The 21,685-nt window shown below is 53.3% G+C and overlaps 2 protein-coding genes across 2 annotated transcripts in view; one reads left to right on the top strand and one right to left on the bottom strand.

Annotated features, from left to right (window-relative positions):
* The window catches only part of ints3 (integrator complex subunit 3), a 153,543-nt gene that overhangs the window by 105,618 nt on the left and 26,240 nt on the right, over positions 1-21,685 (top strand). The window contains exons 20-21 of the mRNA XM_085978245.1: positions 1,977-1,993; positions 2,138-2,320. Of these exons, the coding sequence (XP_085834371.1) occupies positions 1,977-1,993; positions 2,138-2,320 (200 nt within the window). The remainder of the gene's footprint in view (positions 1-1,976; positions 1,994-2,137; positions 2,321-21,685) is intronic.
* On the bottom strand, positions 6,224-21,679 carry LOC147086408 (integrator complex subunit 3-like). The gene is made up of 4 exons (XM_085978501.1): positions 21,591-21,679; positions 16,268-16,336; positions 7,569-7,644; positions 6,224-6,655 (listed from the first exon to the last, which is right to left on the bottom strand). The coding sequence occupies exons 1-4, from the start codon at positions 21,663-21,665 to the stop codon at positions 6,630-6,632; spliced, it is 246 nt and encodes an 81-aa protein (XP_085834627.1). The 5' UTR covers positions 21,666-21,679; the 3' UTR covers positions 6,224-6,629.

Below are 21,685 nucleotides of genomic sequence, written 5' to 3'. Positions count from 1 at the left end.
AGAGTTGGGATAAATGGTTCGTTCTCAGATTGGCAACCAGTAACTAGTGGTGTTCCGCAGGGGTCAGTGCTGGGTCCCCAACTCTTTACAATCTATATTAATGATTTGGAGGAGGGGACCGAGTGTAACATATCAAAGTTTGCAGATGATACAAAGATGGGACGGAAAGTAGTGAGTGAGGAGGACATAAAAAACCTGCAAAGGGACATAGACAGGCTAAGTAAGTGGGCAGAGATTTGGCAGATGGAATACAATACTGGAAAGTGTGAGGTTATGCACTTTGGCAGGAAAAATCATGGAGCAAGTTATTATCTTAATGGCAAGAAACTGGAAAGTACTGTAGTACAAAGGGATCTGGGGGTCCTGGTGCATGAAACTCAAAAAGTTAGTATGCAGGTGCAGCAAGTGATTAAGAAGGCCAATGGAATGTTGGCTTTTATTGCTAGGGGGTTGGAATATAAAAACAGGGAGGTATTGCTGCAGTTGTACAAGGTATTGGTGAGGCCGCACCTGGAATACTGCATACAGTTTTGGTGTCCATACTTAAGAAAAGACATACTTGCTCTCGAATCAGTACAAAGAAGGTTCACTCGGTTAATCCCGGGGATGAGGGGGTGGTCATATGAGGAGAGGTTGAGTAGATTGGGACTCTACTCATTGGAGTTCAGAAGAATGAGAGGCGATCTTATTGAAACATATAAGATTGTGAAGGGGCTTGATCGGGTGAATGCGGTGAGGATGTTCCCAATGATGGGTGAAACTAGAACTAGGGGGCATAATCTTAAAATAAGGGGCTGCTCATTCAAAACTGAGATGAGGAGAAACTTCTTCACTCAGAGGGTGGTAGGTTTGTGGAATTTGCTGCCCCAGAAAGCTGTGGAAGCTACATCATTAAATAAATTTAAAACAGAAATAGATAGTTTCCTAGAAGTAAAGGGAATTAAGGGTTACGGGGAGCGGGCAGGAAATTGGACATGAGTCTAGGTTCGGAATGGTCATGGCCCTGTGGGTAGTGGAGTGGGCCCAGGGGCCGTGTAGCCTTGTTCTGCTCCTACTGTGTTCTAATTCTGTTAGATTTCAGGAGATGGTTTTATTCCTGTTCCTGGCTGGGGTGGAGATCGCCTTTACAGAAGGTAAGTACTGTAGAAAATATAGGGACAGAGTGATCTCCTGGAAGAATTTCGATCGCCTAGATGGGTCGGAGAGGAATTTCCCAGATTTTTTTCTCCCAAATTGGCCATTGGGTCTTTATCTGGTTTTTCGCCTCTCCCGGGAGATCACATGGGTTCGGGTGGATGCAGAGTGATAGAAGATTTGAGGTTAGGATCAGATCAGCCATGATCTTATTGAATGGTGGAGCAGGCTCGAGGGGCCGATTGGCCTACTCCTGCTCCTATTTCTTATGTTCTTATGTTCTTATGAGCAGGAGTCGGCCATTCGGCCCCTCGAGCCTGCTCCGCCATTCAATGCGATCATGGCTGATCATCCAAATTCAGTACCCTGTCCCTGCCTTCTCCCCATATCCCTTGATCCCTTTAGCATTAAGAAATATATCTAACTCCTTCTTGAATATATTTAATGAATTGGCTTCAACTGCCTTCTGTGGTAGAGAATTCCACAGGTTCACCACTCTCTGGGTGAAGAAATTCCTCCTCATCTCTGTCCTAAATGGCCGACCCCTTATCCTTAGACTGTGACCCCTGGTTCTGGACCCCCCGACCATCGGGAACATCCTTCCTGCATCTAGTCTGTCCAGTCCTGTTAGAATTTTATAAGTTTCAATGAGATCCCTTCTCATTCTTCTAAACTCCAGCGAGTACAAGCCCAATCGACCCAATCTCTTCTCAGGTCATTCCTGCCATCCCAGGTATCAGTCCGATGACTTAATGCAACGTCAGACAGGCGGTTACACACAGCTAGCTGGCTTCATTCAAATTAAGTCTGCTGACATTTCCTTCCACCGCGACTTGTGACAGCAAGGCACGATTCACATGTATGTGCTCCAGGATTTACAAAACCCCTTCAACAAAAGGCAGTCTTCAAGGCGGTGGCGGGGGGGGGGCGGGGGAGGGAATATTAATTTAGTCTCCAGCACCCTCATCTCGAGTGTTCATAATCGACGCCCAATGATTTGCAGTTTTCCCAGAAGAACAGGCAAAATTATGGGATGCCAGCCACAGGCCACGAGCAACAGGCCCGGATTCTCAAAATAAGATCGAAATTTCAGCGAATCAAAACAGCAGCCCCGCTTATAACGAGCAACAGGGAGAGCCCTCTCAGGCGGACGTTAAAGGTCTTCCGGCCGCTATTTCGAAGAAGAGTAAGGGGGAGTTCGCCCCGGTGTCCCTGGGCCAATATTTACCCCACAACCATCACCACTAAAACCGACGATCTGGTCATTATCACACTGCTGTTTGTGGGAGCTTCCTGTGCACACATTGGTTGCCGCGTTTCCTACATTACAACAGTGACTACACTTCAAAATGCATCATGAAACTCAACGGAGACGCGAGGAACAGCACCTTAGCACGGACTCGATGGGGCGAATGGTCTCCTTCTGTGCCGTTATGACTCATCTTTCGATTAGGCACTTTACAACCTTCATTCAACCCCTCGAGCCTGTTACACAGGAACAGAAGGAGGCCATTCAGCCCCTCGAGCCTGTTACACAGGAACAGGAGGAGGCCATTCAGCCCCTCGAGCCTGTTACACAGGAACAGGAGGAGGCCATTCAGTCCCTCGAGCCTGTTACACAGGAACAGGAGGAGGTCATTCAGCCCCTCGAGCCTGTTACACAGGAACAGGAGGAGGTCATTCAGCCCCTCGAGCCTGTTACACAGGAACAGAAGGAGGCCATTCAGCCCCTCGAGCCTGTTACACAGCAACAGGAGGAGGCCCATTCAGCCCCTCGAGCCTGTTACACAGCAACAGGAGGAGGCCATTCAGTCCCTCGAGCCTGTTACACAGCAACAGGAGGAGGCCATTCAGTCCCTCGAGCCTGTTACACAGGAACAGGAGGAGGTCATTCAGCCCCTCGAGCCTGTTACACAGGAACAGAAGGAGGCCATTCAGCCCCTCGAGCCTGTTACACAGGAACAGGAGGAGGTCATTCAGTCCCTCGAGCCTGTTACACAGGAACAGAAGGAGGCCATTCAGCCCCTCGAGCCTGTTACACAGGAACAGGAGGAGGCCCATTCAGCCCCTCGAGCCTGTTACACAGGAACAGGAGGAGGTCATTCAGTCCCTCAAGCCTGTTACACAGGAGCAGGAGGAGGTCATTCAGCCCCTCGAGCCTGTTACAGAGGAACAGGAGGAGGCCCATTCAGCCCCTCGAGCCTGTTACAGAGGAACAGGAGGAGGCCCATTCAGCCCCTCGAGCCTGTTACACAGGAACAGGAGGAGGCCATTCAGCCCCTCGAGCCTGTTACAGAGGAACAGGAGGAGGCCCATTCAGCCTCTCGAGCCTGTTACAGAGGAACAGGAGGAGGCCATTCAGCCCCTCGAGCCTGTTACAGAGGAACAGGAGGAGGCCCATTCAGCCCCCTCGAGCCTGTTACAGAGGAACAGGAGGAGGCCATTCAGTCCCTCGAGCCTGTTACACAGGAACAGGAGGAGGCCCATTCAGTCCCTCAAGCCTGTTACACAGGAACAGGAGGAGGCCCATTCAGCCCTCGACCCTGTTACACAGGAGCAGGATGAGGCCGTTCAGCCCTCGACCCTGTTACACAGGAACAGGAGGTCGTCATTCAGCCCTCAAAAAGATCATGGCTGATCTGTATCTTAACTCCATCTACCCAGCTTGGTTCAGTATCCCTTAATCCCCATACCCAATAAAAATCTATCAATCTCAGTTTTGACATTTTCAATTGACCCCCAGCCTCAACAACTTTTTTTGGGGGGGGGGGGGGGGGGGGAGGGAAGAGTTCCAGATTTCCACTACCCTTTGTGACATAGTTACCACAAAGCTGACTTATGAAAGACATCCCAGTTGATGATGCAGTCATCCACGTTTTCAAAATCACAATGGCAATTTCATGGCTTCACTTCTCCCGATCTCTCGAACCTCCTGCAGCCCTCCCGAGATCTCTGCGCTCCTCTAATTCTGGCCTCTTGCGCATTGCCGATTTCCATTGCTCCACCATTGGCGGCCGTGCCTTCAGCCGCCTGGACCCCGAGCTCTGGAATTCCCTCCCTAAACCTCTCCGCCTCTCTCTCCTCCTTTAAGACGCTTATATTCGCTGGAGTTTAGAAGAATGAGAGGGGATCTCATTGAAACTTATAAAATTCTAACAGGACTAGACAGACTAGATGCAGGAAGGATGTTCCCGATGGCGGGGGAGTCCAGAACCAGGGGTCACAGACTAAAGATAAGAGGTAAGCCATTTAGGACAGAAATGAGGAGGAATTTCTTCACCCAGAGGGTGGTGAACCTGTGGAATTCTCTACCACAGAAGGCAGTTGAGGCCAATACATTAAATATATTCAAGAAGGAGTTGGATATATTTCTTAAGGCTAAAGGGATTAAGGGATATGGGGAGAAAGCGGGGACAGGGTACTGAATTTGGATGATCAGCCATGATCGCATTGAATGGCGGAGCAGGCTCGAGGGGCCGAATGGCCTACTCCTGCTCCTGTCTTCTATGTTTCTATGCCCCCTGGTTATTGACACCTCTGCTCAGGGAAATAGGTCCTTCCTATCCACTATCGAGGCCCCTCATAATTTTATACACCTCAATTAAATCTTCTCTGTTCCAAAGAAAACAACCCCAGCCTATCCAATCTTTCCTCATAGCTAAAATTCCCCAGTCCCGGCAACATCCTGGTAAATCAATACCCCGGGCAGGTGCCTGCAGTCTTGCCCGTGTGCTTTCTGTTGCTGGCTGGGCCGAGCGCGCCTCGAGGGAAGAGCAGTTCAGCAACAAGCCAGCGCTACAGCTACTCAAATCAAATCTAAAACCGTGCTCCCTCTCCCGCGGCCTCAGTTAATTAATCTTCGAGGGCACCCGAGTGGCCACCTCCTCGTCAATCTTCATCGGGCGCCGCTGGGGAAACGGCGAGTGCTTCTGAACCAGGAGACTCTGCGCCTGGCTCTGTGGCTCTGTCTTTCGCCGGGTTTCGCCTCCCCCCCCACCCCCGCCCTTCGGAAAGTGCCGACTCCGCTGTGATTCGGCCTGCGGGGCCTCGGCCGCAGTCCGTCACCTGAACCCGAGCGACTGCTCCACATACACATGCACGCGCGCAAGTCCACTCGGTGAACGTCCGCACGTTAGTCACAGCTGAACCCCATCCAGACCTCGCATAGAGAATTGCGGCTTTCAATTGTAACATCAGTCGGAAGAATGAGGAGAGATAATAGGAACTAAACGGCACAATCTTAAAGTGGTGCAGGAACGGAGAGACCTGGGGGTGTATGTACACAAATCTTTGAAGGTGACAGGGCAGGTTGAGAAGGCTGTTAAAAATTATACGGGATCCTGCTTTATTAATAGACGAATAGAGTACAAAAGCAAGGAAGTTATTGCTAAACCGTTCTAAATCACTGGTTAGGCCCCAGCTGGAGTATTGTGTCCAATTCTGGGCCCCGCACTTTAGGAAGGATGTCAAGGCCTTGGAGAGGGTGCGGAGGAGATTGACCAGAATGGTACCAGGGATGAGGGACGACAGTTATGTGGAGAGACTGGAGAAGCTGGGATTGTTCTCCTTGGAGCAGAGAAGGTTAAGAGATTTGATAGAGGTGTTCAAAATGATGAATGGTTTCGATGAGAGTAAATAAGGAGAAATTGTTTCCAGTGGCAGGAGGGTTGATTAAGGTGATTGGCAAAAGAACCAGAGGGGAGGTGAGGAAACATTTTTTTTTGACGCAGTGAGTTATGATGATCTGGAGCGTGCTGACTGAAAGGGCGGTGGAAGCAGATTCAATAGTGACTTTCAAAAGGGAATTGGATGAATACTTGAAGGGGAGAAATTTGCAGGGCTGTGGGGAAAGAGCAGGGGGGAGTGGGGCTAATTGGAGAGCTCTTTCAACGAGTCGGCACAGGCTCGATGGGCCGAATGGCCTCCTCCTGTGCTGTACGTTCTGTGATCACCGTGCAGGAACAGCTACTTCGCGACGAGAACCTAACCGAGGGGCTCGGGAAGTAGAAACACCAAGACAAAGTGTCAAGGGCTAATGGAGACAACCAGCAAGGTTAAAAAAGGGAAGAGGAGACGAGAAAACAAGAAATATATTAAAGCATTTTTTATATCTTATATACACAAGAGGGGGAGAGAGAGAATGGGAAAGCCAGAGAGACAGCGATGTTGCAAACCGTGACAGAACGACAGAGAAAGAGACAAAGGGAGAGAGAGAATGGGAAAGCCAGAGAGATGTCAGTTGTCACACAGACAGTGACAAAGACAGAGACAAAGGCAGAGAGGGAGATTTGTACAGATAACTCGCAGTTTATGTCTCCTCTGCTTCAGTAACTGCGTGTTCCAGAGATTGTCGTGCGCAGGAGCGCTCATCAAGGCACAATGAAAGGAAATGTCTGGGGTGTTATCACAACTGCCCAGCCTTCATTATCGTTGTTCGAAAGAAGAAACCCATCAATCTCCCGAACACTGAACCAAAGATCCAGGCAGCTTTACACCTACCTCAGTGGGAAGAGATCATTTCCTGTGGGGAGGGGAAATGAGACACAATATCATCAGCGCAGAAGAACTTTTAATTTCTTTCGAGTAGAAATCGTGGTGACGTGACCGGAATCTTGCTCCCATATCTGGGGCAACTCTCCCACCCCTCACACTCCTGGACAGAATACACAATCAGCCTGCTCCTGGTCCTTCCAGCTTCAATCTCTCTCCCTCTGTTACAAGCCAACAACGTTTGCATTTGTACAGCGCCTTTAACGTAGTAAATCGTCCCGAGGCGCTTCACAGGAGCGTTAATCAGACAAAATTTGACACCGAGCCACATAAGGCGATATTGGGAGAGGAGGCCAAAAGCTTGGTCAAAGAGGTCGGTTTTATGGAGCGTCTTAAACAGCAGAGAGGGGCCGGAGAGGTTTTGGGAGGGAATTCCAGAGCTCGGGGCCCAGGCAGCTGAAGGCGGAGCGATGGAAATCGGGGATGTAGAGGAGGTCAGAGAATTCACCAATTTGCGCACAGCAAAATCCCACAAACAGCAACGAGATGTTTTAGTGATGTTGGTTGAGGGATAAATATTGGCCCCAGGGAGATCTCCCCCACCACCCCTGCTCTTCTTCAAACAGCGACGCGGGATCTTTATCATTCAACCGAACCACCGGGGCAGGCAGACGGGGCTCCTGGGTTGAGCGTCCCATCCAAAGGAGGGCACACCTCTGACAATGCAGCACTCCCCTCGGTACTGCACCGGTGGGGCTGGGTTTGGGCCTGGATTTACAGGCTCAGGTCTGGAGGTGGAGCTCGAAGCCACGCCATCCGCGACCCGGGCAAGAGTGCTGCCGACTGAGCAAAGCTGCAACTTTCAGCTAGTCTCCCGCACTCAGAGAAACGTCCCAGCAAAAGGCAAAAAGGGGAGGGGGGAGGGGGTGGGCGGAGAGACTTACTCAGGATGTTGAGAACAGAATCCTTCCGAAACATAACCAGGTTCCCCATCATTACGTGACACACCAACTCCTGCAGCTGAAACACAAACAAGGGACATTTAAAAAATTTAATTATGGGTTCACCCCTCTAAGTTTCCTCGATAACCCTTAATTATAGCGTCAGGAAAAGCCTCAAAAGTCTGTCACATCCCCAGCATCGAAGCTTTGACCACGCTCGATCAGCTCTGACGGACGGGCCACATCGTCCGCACGCCCGATACGAGACTCCCAAACCAAGCACTCTACTCGGAGCTCCGGCACGGCAAGAGAGCCCCAGGTGGGCAGAGGAAACGCTTCGAGGACACCCTCAAAGCCTCCTTGAAAAAAGTGCAACATCCCCACTGACACCTGGGAATCCCTGGCCCAAGACCGCACAAAGTGGAGGAGAAGCATCCGGGAAGGCGCCCAACACCTCGAGTCTCTTCGCCGGGAGCAAGCGGAAAGCCGAACGCAGGCAGCGCACGTCAACCTAAGCACCCCACCCACCCGCCCCTTCAACCACCGCCTGCCCCACCTGTGACAGAGACTGTAGGTTCCGCATTGGACGCATCAGTCACCGGAGAACTCATTTTTAATGTGGAAGCAAGTCATCCTCGGTTCCCGAGGGACTGCCTAAGAAGATGATCACTCCCCACTTTCCCACCACACACATCAGTCCCCTTCACTCTCCAAAAAGGCAGCTCATTGTCTCCTGACCCCAGGTTACACCCATGGCTGAGTCACAAACACTGAACGCGGCACAGACTAGTCGGCCCAGGGCGCTAGCTGAGCAAGTTTACTGAACCCGACACTGCGGGGGAAGCTGGATTAACATCGGTCATCAACAGCAACTCCTCCGAGCCAAAAGCAGGCTGGAAACCGGAATTAAAAATCAGAAAATGCTCAGCAGGTCAGGCAGCATCTGTGGAGAGAGAAACGGAGTTAAACGTTTCAGGTCGATGACCCTTCGTCAGAACTGGAACACGTTGGAGATGGAACAGGTTTTAAGCAAGTGCAGGGGCCGGGAAAGAGGGGAGGGGGGAAAGAACAAAAGGGAAGGTCTGAGATCGGGCGGAAGGCAGGAGAGATTAAGAGACAAAAGGGATGATGGTGCGAGGCGAAAGGAGATGGTATTGGGACAATTTAAGAAACAAAAGATGGGTCTAGAGGAGGTGTAAATGGCAATGGCAGAATCATCAACAGCCGCCGCCCAGAAAAAATAGGGGCTGAGGTTATGATCCGAAGTTATTGAACTAGATGTGGAGTCCGGAAGGCTGTAAAGCGCCTTATCGAAAGATGAGGTGCTGTGCCTCGAGCTTACGTTGAGCTTCGTTGGAACAGTGCAAAAGGCCGAGGACCGAGAGGTCAGATTGGGAGTGGAGCGGAGAATTAAAGTGACAGGCGACCGGAAGCCACGCTTAGGGACTTGAAGGGAGGTGTTCCGCAAAGCGGTCACTCGGTTCTGATGGAAGGTCACCGAACTGAAATGTTAACGCCGTTTCCCTCGCCACAGAATCTGCCTGACTTGTACATTTCCAGCCTTTTCTGTTTTTAACTCCTCCAAGCCAGTTCCTCCGATAAACATTGTAAGCACTCACTGGTTACCTTTTCTAAAGCTATGCATTAAAATTCTTTGCAATCAAGCTTTCAAAATAAAAAAAGGAGAGACAGACAATGGATAAAGGAGACGCTGCTTTTCAAAGTTCTGGATTCGCACAAGAATGCAATCGGGCTTGAAAGCAATTGAGAGAGTAATAATTTCTGTCGCGCTGGGTGTTCATCTGACAAGACAGGTCCTTTTCAAGGAATATTGATCAGCTCCTCCGTGACACTGCCAGCTCCACGAGCTGTCTAATTAAGCGAGGCACAGTGTTGCTTTTCATCAGTCAGTCGCCTTGCAGCATTCAATCTGCAATCTTCACAGCTTCAGCCCCGCCATTACACAGAATTACATCACGTCTACAGCACAGACACAGGCCATTCGGCCCAACTGGTCCGTGCCTATGTTTACGCTCCGCACAGGCCTCCTCTCACCCCTCCCCATCTCACCCTAGCAGCATGTGATCAACAACAAGTATTTATAGAACGCCTTTAACGTAGTAAAACGTCCCGAGGCGCTTCACAGGAGTGTTCCAAGACAAAAAATTGACACTGGGCCACATAAGGAGATATTAGGGCAGGTGACCAAAAGCTTGGTCAAAGAGGTTGGTTTTAAGGAGCGTCTTAGAGGAAAGAGAGGCGGAGAGGTTTAGGCAGGGAATTCCCGAGCTTAGGACCTTTGCAGTTGAAGGCACGGCCACCAATGGTTGAGCGATTACATAGAAACATAGAAGATAGGAGCAGGAGTAGGCCATTCGGCCCCTCGAGCCTGCTCCACCATTCAATGAGATCATGGCTGATCATCCAAATTCAGTACCCTGTCCCTGCCTTCTCCCCATATCCCTTGATCCCTTTAGCCTGAAGAAATATATCCAACTCCTTCTTGAATATATTTAATGAACTGGCCTCCACCGCCCTCTGTGGCAGAGAATTCCACAGGTTCACCACTCTCTGGGTGAAGAAATTCCTCCTCATCTCAGTCCTAAATGGCTTACCCCTTATCCTTAGACTGTGACCCCTGGTTCTGGACTCCCCCGCAATCAGAAACATCCTTCCTGCATCTAATCTGTCCAGACCTGACAGAATTTCATAAGTTTCGATGAGATCCCCTCTCAATCTTCTAAACTCCAGTGAGTATAAGCCCAATCGACACAATCTCTCCTCATACGTCATTCCTGCCATCCCAGGTATCAGCCTGGTGAATCTTCGCTGCACTCCCTCCATGGCAAGAACGTCCTTCCTCAGGTAAGGTGACCAAAACTGCACACAATACTCAAGGTGCGGTCTCACCAAGGCCCTGTACAACTGTAGCAAGACATCCTTGTTCCTGTACTCGAACCCTCTCGCTACGAAGGCCAACATACCATTTGCCTTCTTAACCGCCTGCTGCACCTGCATGCTTACCTTCAGCGATTATAATCAGGGATGCTCAAGAGGCCAGAATTAGAGGAGCGCAGAGATTTGGGAGGGTCGTAGGGCTGGAGGAGCTTACTGAGATAGGGAGGGGCGAGGCCGTGGAGGGATTTGAACACAAGGATGAGAATTTTAAAATCGAGGTGTTGCTTAACCGGGAGCCAATGGAGGTCAGTGAGCACAGGGGGTGATGGGTGAACGGGACTGGGTGCAAGTTAGGACACGGGGCGCGATGGGTGAACGGGACTGGGTGTGAGTTAGGACACGGGGCAGTGAGCACAGGGGGTGATGGGTGAACGGGACTGGGTGTGAGTTAGGACACGGGGCAGTGAGCACAGGGGGTGATGGGTGAACGGGACTGGGTGTGAGTTAGGACACGGGGCAGTGAGCACAGGGGGTGATGGGTGAACGGGACTGGGTGCGAGTTAGGACACGGGGGCAGTGAGCACAGGGGGTGATGGGTGAACGGGACTGGGTGTGAGTTAGGACACGGGGCAGTGAGCACGGGGGGTGATGGGTGAACGGGACTGGGTGTGAGTTAGGACACGGGGCAGTGAGCACAGGGGGTGATGGGTGAACGGGACTGGGTGTGAGTTAGGACACGGGGCAGTGAGCACAGGGGGTGATGGGTGAACGGGACTGGGTGTGAGTTAAGACACGGGCAGCCGAGTTTTGGATGACCTCAAGTTTTCGTAGAGTAGAACGTGCGAGGCCGGTCAGGAGTGCGTTCCTTCTAATCCTTTCTCCCTCATGTGCTTATCTAGCTTCCCCTTAAATGTATCTATACTATTCACCTCAACCACTCCCTGCGGTTGCGAGTTCCACATTCTCACCACTCTCTGGGTAAAGAAGTTTCTCCTGAATTCCCTATTGGATTTATTAGTAACTATCTTTTATTTAGGGCTCCTAGTTTTAGACTCCGCCCTCCCCCCCCCCCCCCATCACAAGTGGAACTATCTTCTCTACCTCTACCCTATCAGATCCTTCCATAATCTTAAAGACCTCTATCAGGTCACCCCTCAGCTTTCTCTTTTCAAAAGAGACCCAGCCTGTTCATCCTTTCATGGTTGTTATAACCTTCTGACGAAACGTCAACTCTCTTTCTCTCTCCACAGATGCTGCCTGACCTGCTGAGTATTACCAGCATTTTTGGTTTTTATTTTAAGTGATATCCTCTCAAGTTCTGGTATCATTCTAGTGCAGGAAACTTTCGATTTACCGGCACCTAAATAACCGGAAATCTCGGTTAACCGGCAAAATTCAGGAGTAGGTTCAGGTAAGTTTTATTACTTGCCTTCCTCCATCTGTTGCTGTGCAAGGGTGTGGCTGCAGCTGTTGCTAAGCTACAGAGACGCTTGGAACTTTTGGCCACTGTTCTGCAGCTGTTGCTAAGCAACAGGGTTTGTTGCTTCATACGGAGCTCTCAGCTCCGTATCTTTTACTATAGCGTTCGGTTATCCGGAATTTTTGATGAACCGGCACCACGTCGGTGCCGGATAAAAGAAAAAGTTTCCTGTAAATCTTTTTTTGCACCTTCTCTGGTGCCTCTATCCTTTTTGCAATGAGATTGGAACTGTGCGCAGTGCTCCCAAGCTTCGATACAAGTTTAGCACAACGCCCCCGCTTTTCAATTCTATTCCTCCAGAAATGATTCGGGATATGGCACGAGAAACAACAGCGCCAGTGACGTAAGAAAACTACCCGGCACTCGGTCTAAGCGTTAAACAAAGCTTTAATCAACTGTTTTACAACATGGAAGTCTAGTTGTGTCCTTCACTAGTTCCTGTTAAAGAATGTCCTGAGCAAGCTGGGCCCGTGCCCGAGTATTTATACTCTCCCTGGACAGCGCCACCCACAGGCCGCTCAGTTGATTCACGTCAGCCAGCATGTGACGTCCAACGTTCTCTCTAAGCTGTGCGCAGCCCAGGACCGGCTTTTCAAATGTGAAGTTTATCGCAAGCGTGAAACTCTGAATGGGCTGCGTAGCCCATTAAAGGGACCACGCACCCCCCCAAAAAAATTAGGGGGAAACACTGGCGACATCAAAGTGCTCAACTCCTTAATGCAGGTTAGCCTACCCACACAAGCACAGTGGCAGCCCCCGACACTGAAGGATTGAAGCTCTTTCTCTCCCCCCCCGCCACAATTTAACGCCTTCTCGATGCCGCTGGCTCTAGCTAGGGGTATGATCCCACGGGTGGCCACCCGAGTGCCCATTCTTCACACATCCCAGCTTATAGAATCGGCAGCGGACTATTCGGCTAAGCAGGGCCTCACAGCCAAGCCCGATCGATGCCAGCACGCACAGGAGTCGCTGTGTCGTGATCAGGAGCGGCAACCCCGATGGTTCCAGATCCTCGCGCCTCAAACGCGGCGTCGGCTGACACTAAGCAAAGGCCAGGGTTCGAACCCGAGACCAGCTGGCCAGACGGGCTCGGTCCCAGGCCGCTGCTGCCCAATAGAAAGTGCCGACCAGCCCCAGGGGATGCTACAGCGGGCAGGGTTTTGGCCACATGGACATTCAGTAGAGAACGTCCAGCACACCACACACGCAATCCAGGTAAATGTGCCTCGTGTGCATCCTCGCTGTACTGGTGCACATCTACCGCCGGTGACCAAGGAACCAAAACACCCACCATCATCACAAACACACTCGCCTTTACATCCTACCCTTTTACCAACCAACGCACGGGTGGTTAAAGTTCACATGCATACATCGTACGAATGAGCACCGAGATCACAACCACATCCTGCCCCGTTTGGGTAAGCCCGCCCCGCCCTCGGTACGCCGTGTCTGGGTACCCCCCCCACCAGCACCCCGCTCTCTGGCACGCCCCGTCTGGGTACCCCCCCACCCCACCGCACTCCCCCACCAGTTCGCAATGTCTGTGTACCACCCCCCCCCCCCACGAGTACCCCGCTCCCCCACCAGTACGCCCTGTCTGGGTACCCACCCCCCCCAGGAGTACCCCGCTGCCCCACCAGTACGCCCCGTCTGGGTACCCCCCACCCCAACCAGCACCCCGCTCCAACCAGTACGCCCTGTCTGGGTACCCCCTCCCCTCCAGTACGCAATGTCTGGGTACCACCCCCCCTCCCACAGGAGTACCCCGCTCTCCCACCAGTACACCCTGTCTATGTACCCCCCCCACCCCGCCCCGCTCCCCCTTGGCACACCACATCTGGATTCCTAATTAGCCAAATCTGGCGAGTGGTTAATGTATTGGACAGCACTGGGACTAGCCCAGGTGATGTATTGGCACAGCGGAAGATCAGAGGGAAAGCAGAGAATTATGGTTTATAAAAAAAAATATCGCGATTCTGCCACTTCAGATTCTTGTATCGGGTGCGAGTAGCTGTGAAAGGAGGGGATAATGAGACAAAGACTGGGTTGAGAAGGGCTTTCCAGCGAGTCGGAGCGGGTTGTCAAAGCGAGATAATTTCCAATCTCTGGCCTCCCCATCTATTAAGCAGCTTATTAAAAATTCTAAATCGCTGCATGTTGCCCCAGCTGATTCCTTGCAGACAGGGCTGGCGTGTTTTGCGAGCTTTGCTTCAGTGATATCTGCATTTAACCCTCTCAGTGCCTCACTGCAGAGAGTAATTTTGAACCAGACAGGTTAGAAAAAAAGCAAAAGAAAGACTCGCGTTTCTCCAGCGCCTTTCACCACCTCAGGACGTCCCAAAGCATCTCACAGCCAATGAAGTACTTATTGAAGTGTAGTCACTGTTGTAATGTGGGAAACACGGCAGCCAATTTGCGCACAGCAAGCTCCCACAAACAGCAGTGTGATAATGACCAGATCATCTGTTTTAGTGATGCTGATTGAGGGATAAATATTGGCCCCAGGACACCGCGGAGAACTCCCCCTGCTCGTCTTCGAAATAGTGGCCATGGGATCTGCAGTACAGTACTGGTGGGTACAGGTCTGTCACTGTATAACACTGGGGTACAGAACTGGTGGGTACAGGTCTGTCACTGTATAACACGGGTACAGTACTGGTGGGTACAGGTCTGTCACTGTATAACACTGGGGTACAGTACTGGTGGGTACAGGTCTGTCGCTGTATAACACTGGGGTACAGTACTGGTGGATACAGGTCTGTCACTGTATAACACTGGGGTACAGTACTGGCGGGTACAGGTCTGTCACTGTATAACACTGGGATACAGTACTGGTGGGTACAGGTCTGTCACTGTATAACACTGGGGTACAGTACTGGTGGGTACAGGTCTGTCACTGTATATCACGGGTACAGTACTGGTGGGTACAAGTCTGTCACTGTATAACACTGGGGTACAGTACTGGTGGGTACAAGTCTGTCACTGTATAACACTGGGGTACAGTACTGGTGGGTACAAGTCTGTCACTAACACGGGGTACAGTACTGGTGGGTGCAGGTCTGTCGCTGTATAACACGGGTACAGTACTGGTGGGTACAGGTCTGTCGCTGTATAACACTGGGGTACAGTACTGGTGGGTACAGGTCTGTCGCTGTATAACACTGGGGTACAGTACTGGTGGGTACAGGTCTGTCACTGTATAACACTGGAGTACTGGTGGGTCTCTGTATAACACTGGGGTACAGTAGTGGTGGGTACAGGTCTGTCACTGTATAACACTGGGGTACAGTAGTGGTGGGTACAGGTCTGTCACTGTATAACATGGGTACAGTACTGGTGGGTACAGGTCTGTCACTGTGTAACACTGGGGTACAGTACTGGTGGGTACAGGTCTGTCACTGTATAACATGGGTACAGTACTGGTGGGTACAGGTCTGTCACTGTGTAACACTGGGGTACAGTACTGGTGGGTACAGGTCTGTCACTGTATAACACTGGGGTACAGTACTGGTGGGTACAGGTCTGTCACTGTATAACATGGGTACAGTACTGGTGGGTACAGGTCTGTCACTGTGTAACACTGGGGTACAGTACTGGTGGGTACAGGTCTGTCACTGTATAACACGGGTACAGTACTGGCGGGTACAGGTCTGTCACTGTATAACACGGGTACAGTACTGGTGGGTACAGGTCTGTCACTGTATAACACTGGGGTACAGGTCTGTCACTGCATAACACGGGTACAGTACTGGTGGGTACAGGTCTGTCACTGTGTAACACTGGGGTACAGTACTGGTGGGTACAGGTCTGTCACTGTATAACACTGGGGTACAGTAGTGGTGGGTACAGGTCTGTCACTGTATAACATGGGTACAGGTCTGTCGCTGTATAACACTGGGGTACAGTACTGGTGGGTACAGGTCTGTCACTGTATAACACGGGTACAGTACAGGTGGGTACAGGTCTGTCACTGTATAACACTGGGGTACAGTACTGGTGGGTACAGGTCTGTCACTGTATAACACTGGGGTACAGTACTGGTGGGTACAGGTCTGTCACTGTATAACATGGGTACAGTACTGGTGGGTACAGGTCTGTCAGTGACAGTTCTAGCAGTTTAAGGAAACTGCACCCGAAGAAGCAGGGACCACTGGAGATCAGCTGTCTCAGTGTGGACCGGGACCCGAACCTGGGATGTCGCGGTTCGGTTTTACGCTGCCTTTACCCCCCCCCCCCCCCCGCCGAGGTGCTGCAAAGGCCAGTTCGCTGTGAGAAAATGAGAAGCAGTCGGATGTGAGGCCGGCGTCTGCTGCTCGGGACTGACCTGTGCGGAGTCGATGACGGCGACAATCATGTTGAGGAGCTCGCTGCTTCGCAGAGTCTCATCGGGGAACTGAAACGGGAGGATAACGGACATTACACAGCGCCCAGCTGTAACAGGGAACTGACCGCGCCCCCCCAACCCCTGCATTCACACCCACTGCCAATAATCAATGACTACTGAAAATGTATCGCAGAACGTAAAGTGCAACACCTCTGTCTCCCAGCAATTTCCACTTCTGAAGGTGCCAACTCAGGAAGGGCTGGGGCTCTTTTATAGAATCACAGAATCGTACAGCACAGGAGCAGGCCACTCGGCCCATCGAGTCTGCGCCGGCTCTTTCACAGAGCAATCCAGTCAGTCCCCACCGCTCTTTCCCCAAATCCCTGCAATGTTTTCTCCTTCAAGTATTTATCCAATTCCCTTTTGAAAGTTACTATTGAATCTGCCTCCACCGCCCGATCAGGCAGCGCATTCCAGATCACAACAACTCGCTGCGCAAAAAGGTTTTCCCTCCTGTCGCCTCTGGTTCTTTTGCCAATCACCTTCAATCGGTGCCCTCTGGTTACCGACCCTCCTGTCACTGGAAACAGTTTCTCTTTATTTACTCTGTCTAAACCCGTCATGATTTTGAACACCTCTATCAAATCTCCTCTTAACCTTCTCTGCTCCAAGGAGAACAACCCCAGCTTCTCCAGTCTCTCCACCTAACTGTAATCCCTCATCCCTGGAACCATTCTAGTAAATCTCCTCTGCACCCTCTCCAAAGCCTTCACCTCTGGAAGAGAGAAGGCTGAGGGGTGACCTGATCGAGGTCTTTAAGATTATGAAGGGGTTCGATAGGGTTGACGTGGAGAAGATGTTTCCACTTGTGGGGGAGACCAGAACTAGGGGCCGTCAATAGAAGATCGTCACTAATAAATCCAATGGGGAATTCAGGAGAAACTTCTTTCCCCAGAGAGTGGTGAGAATGTGGAACTCGCTACCACAGGGAGTGGTTGAGGCGAATAGTATCGATGCATTTAAGGGGAAGCTGGATAAACACATGAGGGAGAAAGGAATAGAAGGATATGGTGGTGATGGGGTGAGATGAAGAGGGGTGGGAGGAGGCTGGTGTGGAGCAGAAACACCGGCACGGAGCAGTTGGGCCGAATGGCCTGCTTCCGTGCGGTACATTCGATGCCATTCTCGCTGGGAAACAGCATCGACAGTGCTCCCTGCGGGTGGCCATTCCTTGTGCGCCAGCGGGGCTCGGCAGCAGTGCGCTCGCCCATCGAGCCGGGAGGGCAGGTTCTCAAGTCGCACGGCAGGGCAGGTACTTCAGTGCGGCCGGCGCTGGTGCAGCCCCGGTCAGTGTGCCGTCTGTCGGAGGGCGGCGCCAACCTGCAGGCCCCTTTCCTGCCAGCTCCGGTAGTCCGCGTGTCGGCCGTGGCTCGGTGGGGCGCGCTCCCTCTCTCGCCTCGGAGACCGGAAGCCGCGGGTTCAAATCCCGCTCCAGGGACTGGAGTGCAAAGTCTAGGCTTACCCTCGCAGTGCAGCACCCGAGGGAGCACTGTACCAAAACAGATTCTCTGGTCATTAACCCATTGCTGTGATCTTGAGAAATGAAGGCAGACCTACAATTATTTACTTGGAAGTGTAGTCATTGTTTTTTTTAAATTTGTTTACGGGACGTGGGCGTCGCTGGCAAGGCCGGCATTTATTGCCCATCCCTAATTGCTCTTGAGAAGGTGGTGGTGAGCCGCCTTCTTGAACCGCTGCAGTCCCGTGTGGTGAAGGTGCTCCCACAGTGCTGTCCAGCGATGATGAAGGAACGGCCCATATATTTCCAAGTCGGGATGGTGTGTGACTTGGAGGTGGAACTTGGGAGGTGGTTGTGTTCCCACGCGCCTGCTGCCCTCGTCCTTCTAGGTGGAAGAGGTGGCGGGTTTGGGAGGTGCTGCCGAAGAAGCCTTGGCGAGTTGCTGCAGTGCATCTTGTAGATGGTACACACTGCAGCCACGGTGCGCCGGTGGTGGAGGGAGTGAATGTTTCAGGTGGTGGATGGGGGGCCGATCAAGCGGGCTGCTTTGTCCTGGATGGTGTCGAGCTTCTTGAGTGTTGTTGGAGCTGCACTCATCCAGGCAAGTGGTTGTTGTTAGGTAGGCAAACGTGGTGACCGATATGCACACAAGCAAGATCCCAGAACTGAGAAAAATGATGCTGGTCGGGGGGATGAATGTGGGCCAGGACTCCCAGCTTTACTTCCAATAGTGCCGTGGGATCTTTAACATCCAGCTAAACAGGCACCTGGTTCAAACGCTTCCCAAATTACAACAGTGACTACGATTGAGACGTGCTTTGGGATGTCCTGAGGTCGTGAAAAACGCTGTAGAAATGCGAGTTCTTTCTCACTCTCATCCGAAAGCTGGCGGCTTTGGCGCTCCCTCAGCCATGCCGGGGGGGGGGGGGGGGGGGGACAGAGGCAAAAGGCAGGTCATTGGTGGACGGGCCTGCGTATCCCGGCCCCGTTGAGCAGAGAAGAATCGGAGCAGCGCTGCATGCGGAGCGGGCGGGAGAGCAAAATGCGCCGCCCGGTGAGATACACAGCCACACAAACCCGGGACGGCAATCGTGGTGCTCGAATTAGCCTTAGAGTCCCTGGGCTGGGAAAGAGTGGTGGGGGGGGGGGGGGGGGGGGGGGGTAGGAGAAGGGGTTGGGGATAAACTCAGCTCTTTCTAGGGGTGTGCGCACTTTGGGCGAATGCAGGATCAGCCGGGGCTGTGATGCCCCTGCAGGCGAATAACCCAGCAACACTTTCCGTGTGAAGAGTGGCTGGGAGTCGCTGAGGGCCGCTGCAAATGAAGCCTAGCAAGAGTCAGCAGCACTCTCGGGAACAGGAGAGAATAAGGAACAAGACTGCAACACGCCAGCGGGCGCACACAGGGCGATCCCACGGCCAGCTGGTGTCTGCTTGTATTGCTCTGCGAGGCAGTCCAGAGAGCTCCTAACTGCGCTGTGTAAACACAATCCGCCCCCTCGCGGCACACAAATCATTTCTCAGAGTCCCACATCACTTTGCTCCTCTCAACACCACTCATTTAAAAAAGGGTCGTCGCTCAGGCAACCAGGAGATAGCTGAATCGCTCAGCTCCTTCGTGAACCAGCTCTTCGATGGCAACGGAACACCGGAGCCCCTCCCTGATCACTGCTCGCTGTCCAGTTAGCCCATCTCGGCCTGGGCCTGGGCGTCATAGCAACTGGTGTTGGCCTTCCACGCCTCAAGGTGCAGAGTAATTCTTTTAAAGTGTTTTTTTTTTTTTTTTGAAGTGTGGTCACTGTTGTAATGTCGGAAACGCAGCAGCCAATTTGCACACAGCAAGCTCCCACAAACAGCAAGGTGACAATGATCAGATCATCTGTTTTTAGCTCCGACAGTGCAGCACTCCCTCAGTACTGCCCCCCCGACAGTGCGGCGCTCCCTCAGTACTGTCCCTCCGACAGTGCGGCGCTCCCTCAGTACTGCCCCTCCGACAGTGCGGGGCTCCCTCAGTACCGCCCCTCCGACAGCGCGGTGCTCCATCAGTACTGCCCCTCCGACAGTGCGGGGCTCCCTCAGTACTGCCCCTCCGACAGTGCGGCGCTCCCTCAGTACTGTCCCCCCCGACAGTGCGGCGCTCCCTCAGTACTGCCCCCCCGACAGTGCGGCGCTCCCTCAGTACTGTCCCTCCGACAGTGCGTCGCTCCCTCAGTACTGTCCCTCCGACAGTGCGGCGCTCCCTCAGTACTGTCCCTCCGACAGTGCGTCGCTCCCTCAGTACTGTCCCCCCCGACAGTGCGGCGCTCCCTCAGTACTGCCCCCCCGACAGTGCGGCGCTCCCTCAGTACTGTCCCTCCGACAGTGCGGCTCTCCCTCAGTACTGCCCCTCCGACAGTGCGGCGCTCCCTCAGTACTGCCCCTCCGATAGTGCGGCGCTCCCTCAGTACTGTCCCCCCCGACAGTGCGGCGCTCCCTCAGTACTGCCCCCCCGACAGTGCAGCGCTCCCTCAGTACTGTCCCTCCGACAGTGCGTCGCTCCCTCAGTACCGCCCCTCCGACAGTGCAGCACTCCCTCAGTACCGCCCCTCCGACAGTGCGGCGCTCCCTCAGTACCACCCCTCCCCGACAGTGCGGTGCTCCCTCAGTACTGCCCCTCCGATAGTGCGGCGCTCCCTCAGTACTGTCCCCCCCGACAGTGCGGCGCTCCCTCAGTACTGCCCCCCCCGACAGTGCGGCGCTCCCTCAGTACTGTCCCTCCGACAGTGCGGCGCTCCCTCAGTACTGCCCCCCCGACAGTGCGGCGCTCCCTCAGTACTGTCCCTCCGACAGTGCGGCGCTCCCTCAGTACTGTCCCTCCGACAGTGCGGCGCTCCCTCAGTACTGTCCCTCCGACAGTGCGGCGCTCCCTCAGTACTGCCCCTCCGACAGTGCGGCGCTCCCTCAGTCCTGCCCCCCCGACAGTGCGGCGCTCCCTCAGTACTGTCCCTCCGACAGTGCGGCGCTCCCTCAGTACTGCCCCTCCGACAGTGCGGCGCTCCCTCAGTACTGCCCCTCCGACAGTGCGGCGCTCCCTCAGTACTGTCCCTCCGACAGTGCGGCGCTCCCTCAGTACTGCCCCTCCGACAGTGCGGCGCTCCTTCAGTACCGCCCCTCCGATAGTGCGGCGCTCCCTCAGTACTGCCCCTCCGACAGTGCGGCGCTCCCTCAGTACTGCCCCTCCGACAGTGCGGCGCTCCCTCAGTACTGCCCCTCCGACAGTGCGGCGCTCCCTCAGTACTGACCCTCCGACAGTGCGGCGCTCCCTCAGTACTGACCCTCCGACAGCGCGGCGCTCCCTCAGTACTGACCCTCCGACAGTGCGGCGCTCCCTCAGTACTGACCCTCCGACAGCGCGGCGCTCCCTCAGTACTGACCCTCCGACAGTGCGGCGCTCCCTCAGTACTGCCCCTCCGAAAGCGCGGCACTCCCTCAGTACTGCCCCTCCGACAGCACGGCGCTCCCTCAGTACTCACCCTCCGACAGCGCGGCGCTCCCTCAGTACTGCCCCTCCGACAGCGCGGCGCTCCCTCAGTACTGCCCCTCCGACAGCACGGCGCTCCCTCAGTACTGACCCTCCGACAGCGCGGCGCTCCCTCAGTACTGGCACTGGCAGTGTCGACCTGGATTATGGACTCAAGTCTCGGGAGTGGGACTCGAACCCACGACCTTCTAACACAGAGACGAGAGAGAGTGCTGCCCACTGAGGCACGGGATACAAGCACAGACTCCCATCCCACACCCAGACTGGCCGGAGCGGCTGACCTTACCGACGTGTAGATGGTTGGCGTCAGGTAGCAGAGCAGCCGGATGTCGTCCTCCTGACAGGCTTTCATATCCATCATTAGACAGGTGTGGAGATCCC

This window comes from Somniosus microcephalus, unplaced genomic scaffold (assembly GCF_052327205.1).
Source record: "Somniosus microcephalus isolate GS21.2 unplaced genomic scaffold, FLI_Smic_1.0 unresolved_chr7, whole genome shotgun sequence".
Taxonomy (NCBI): domain Eukaryota; kingdom Metazoa; phylum Chordata; class Chondrichthyes; order Squaliformes; family Somniosidae; genus Somniosus; species Somniosus microcephalus.
The sequence above is the reverse complement of the archived record's forward strand: the minus strand, read 5'-3'. Positions and strand labels throughout refer to the sequence as shown.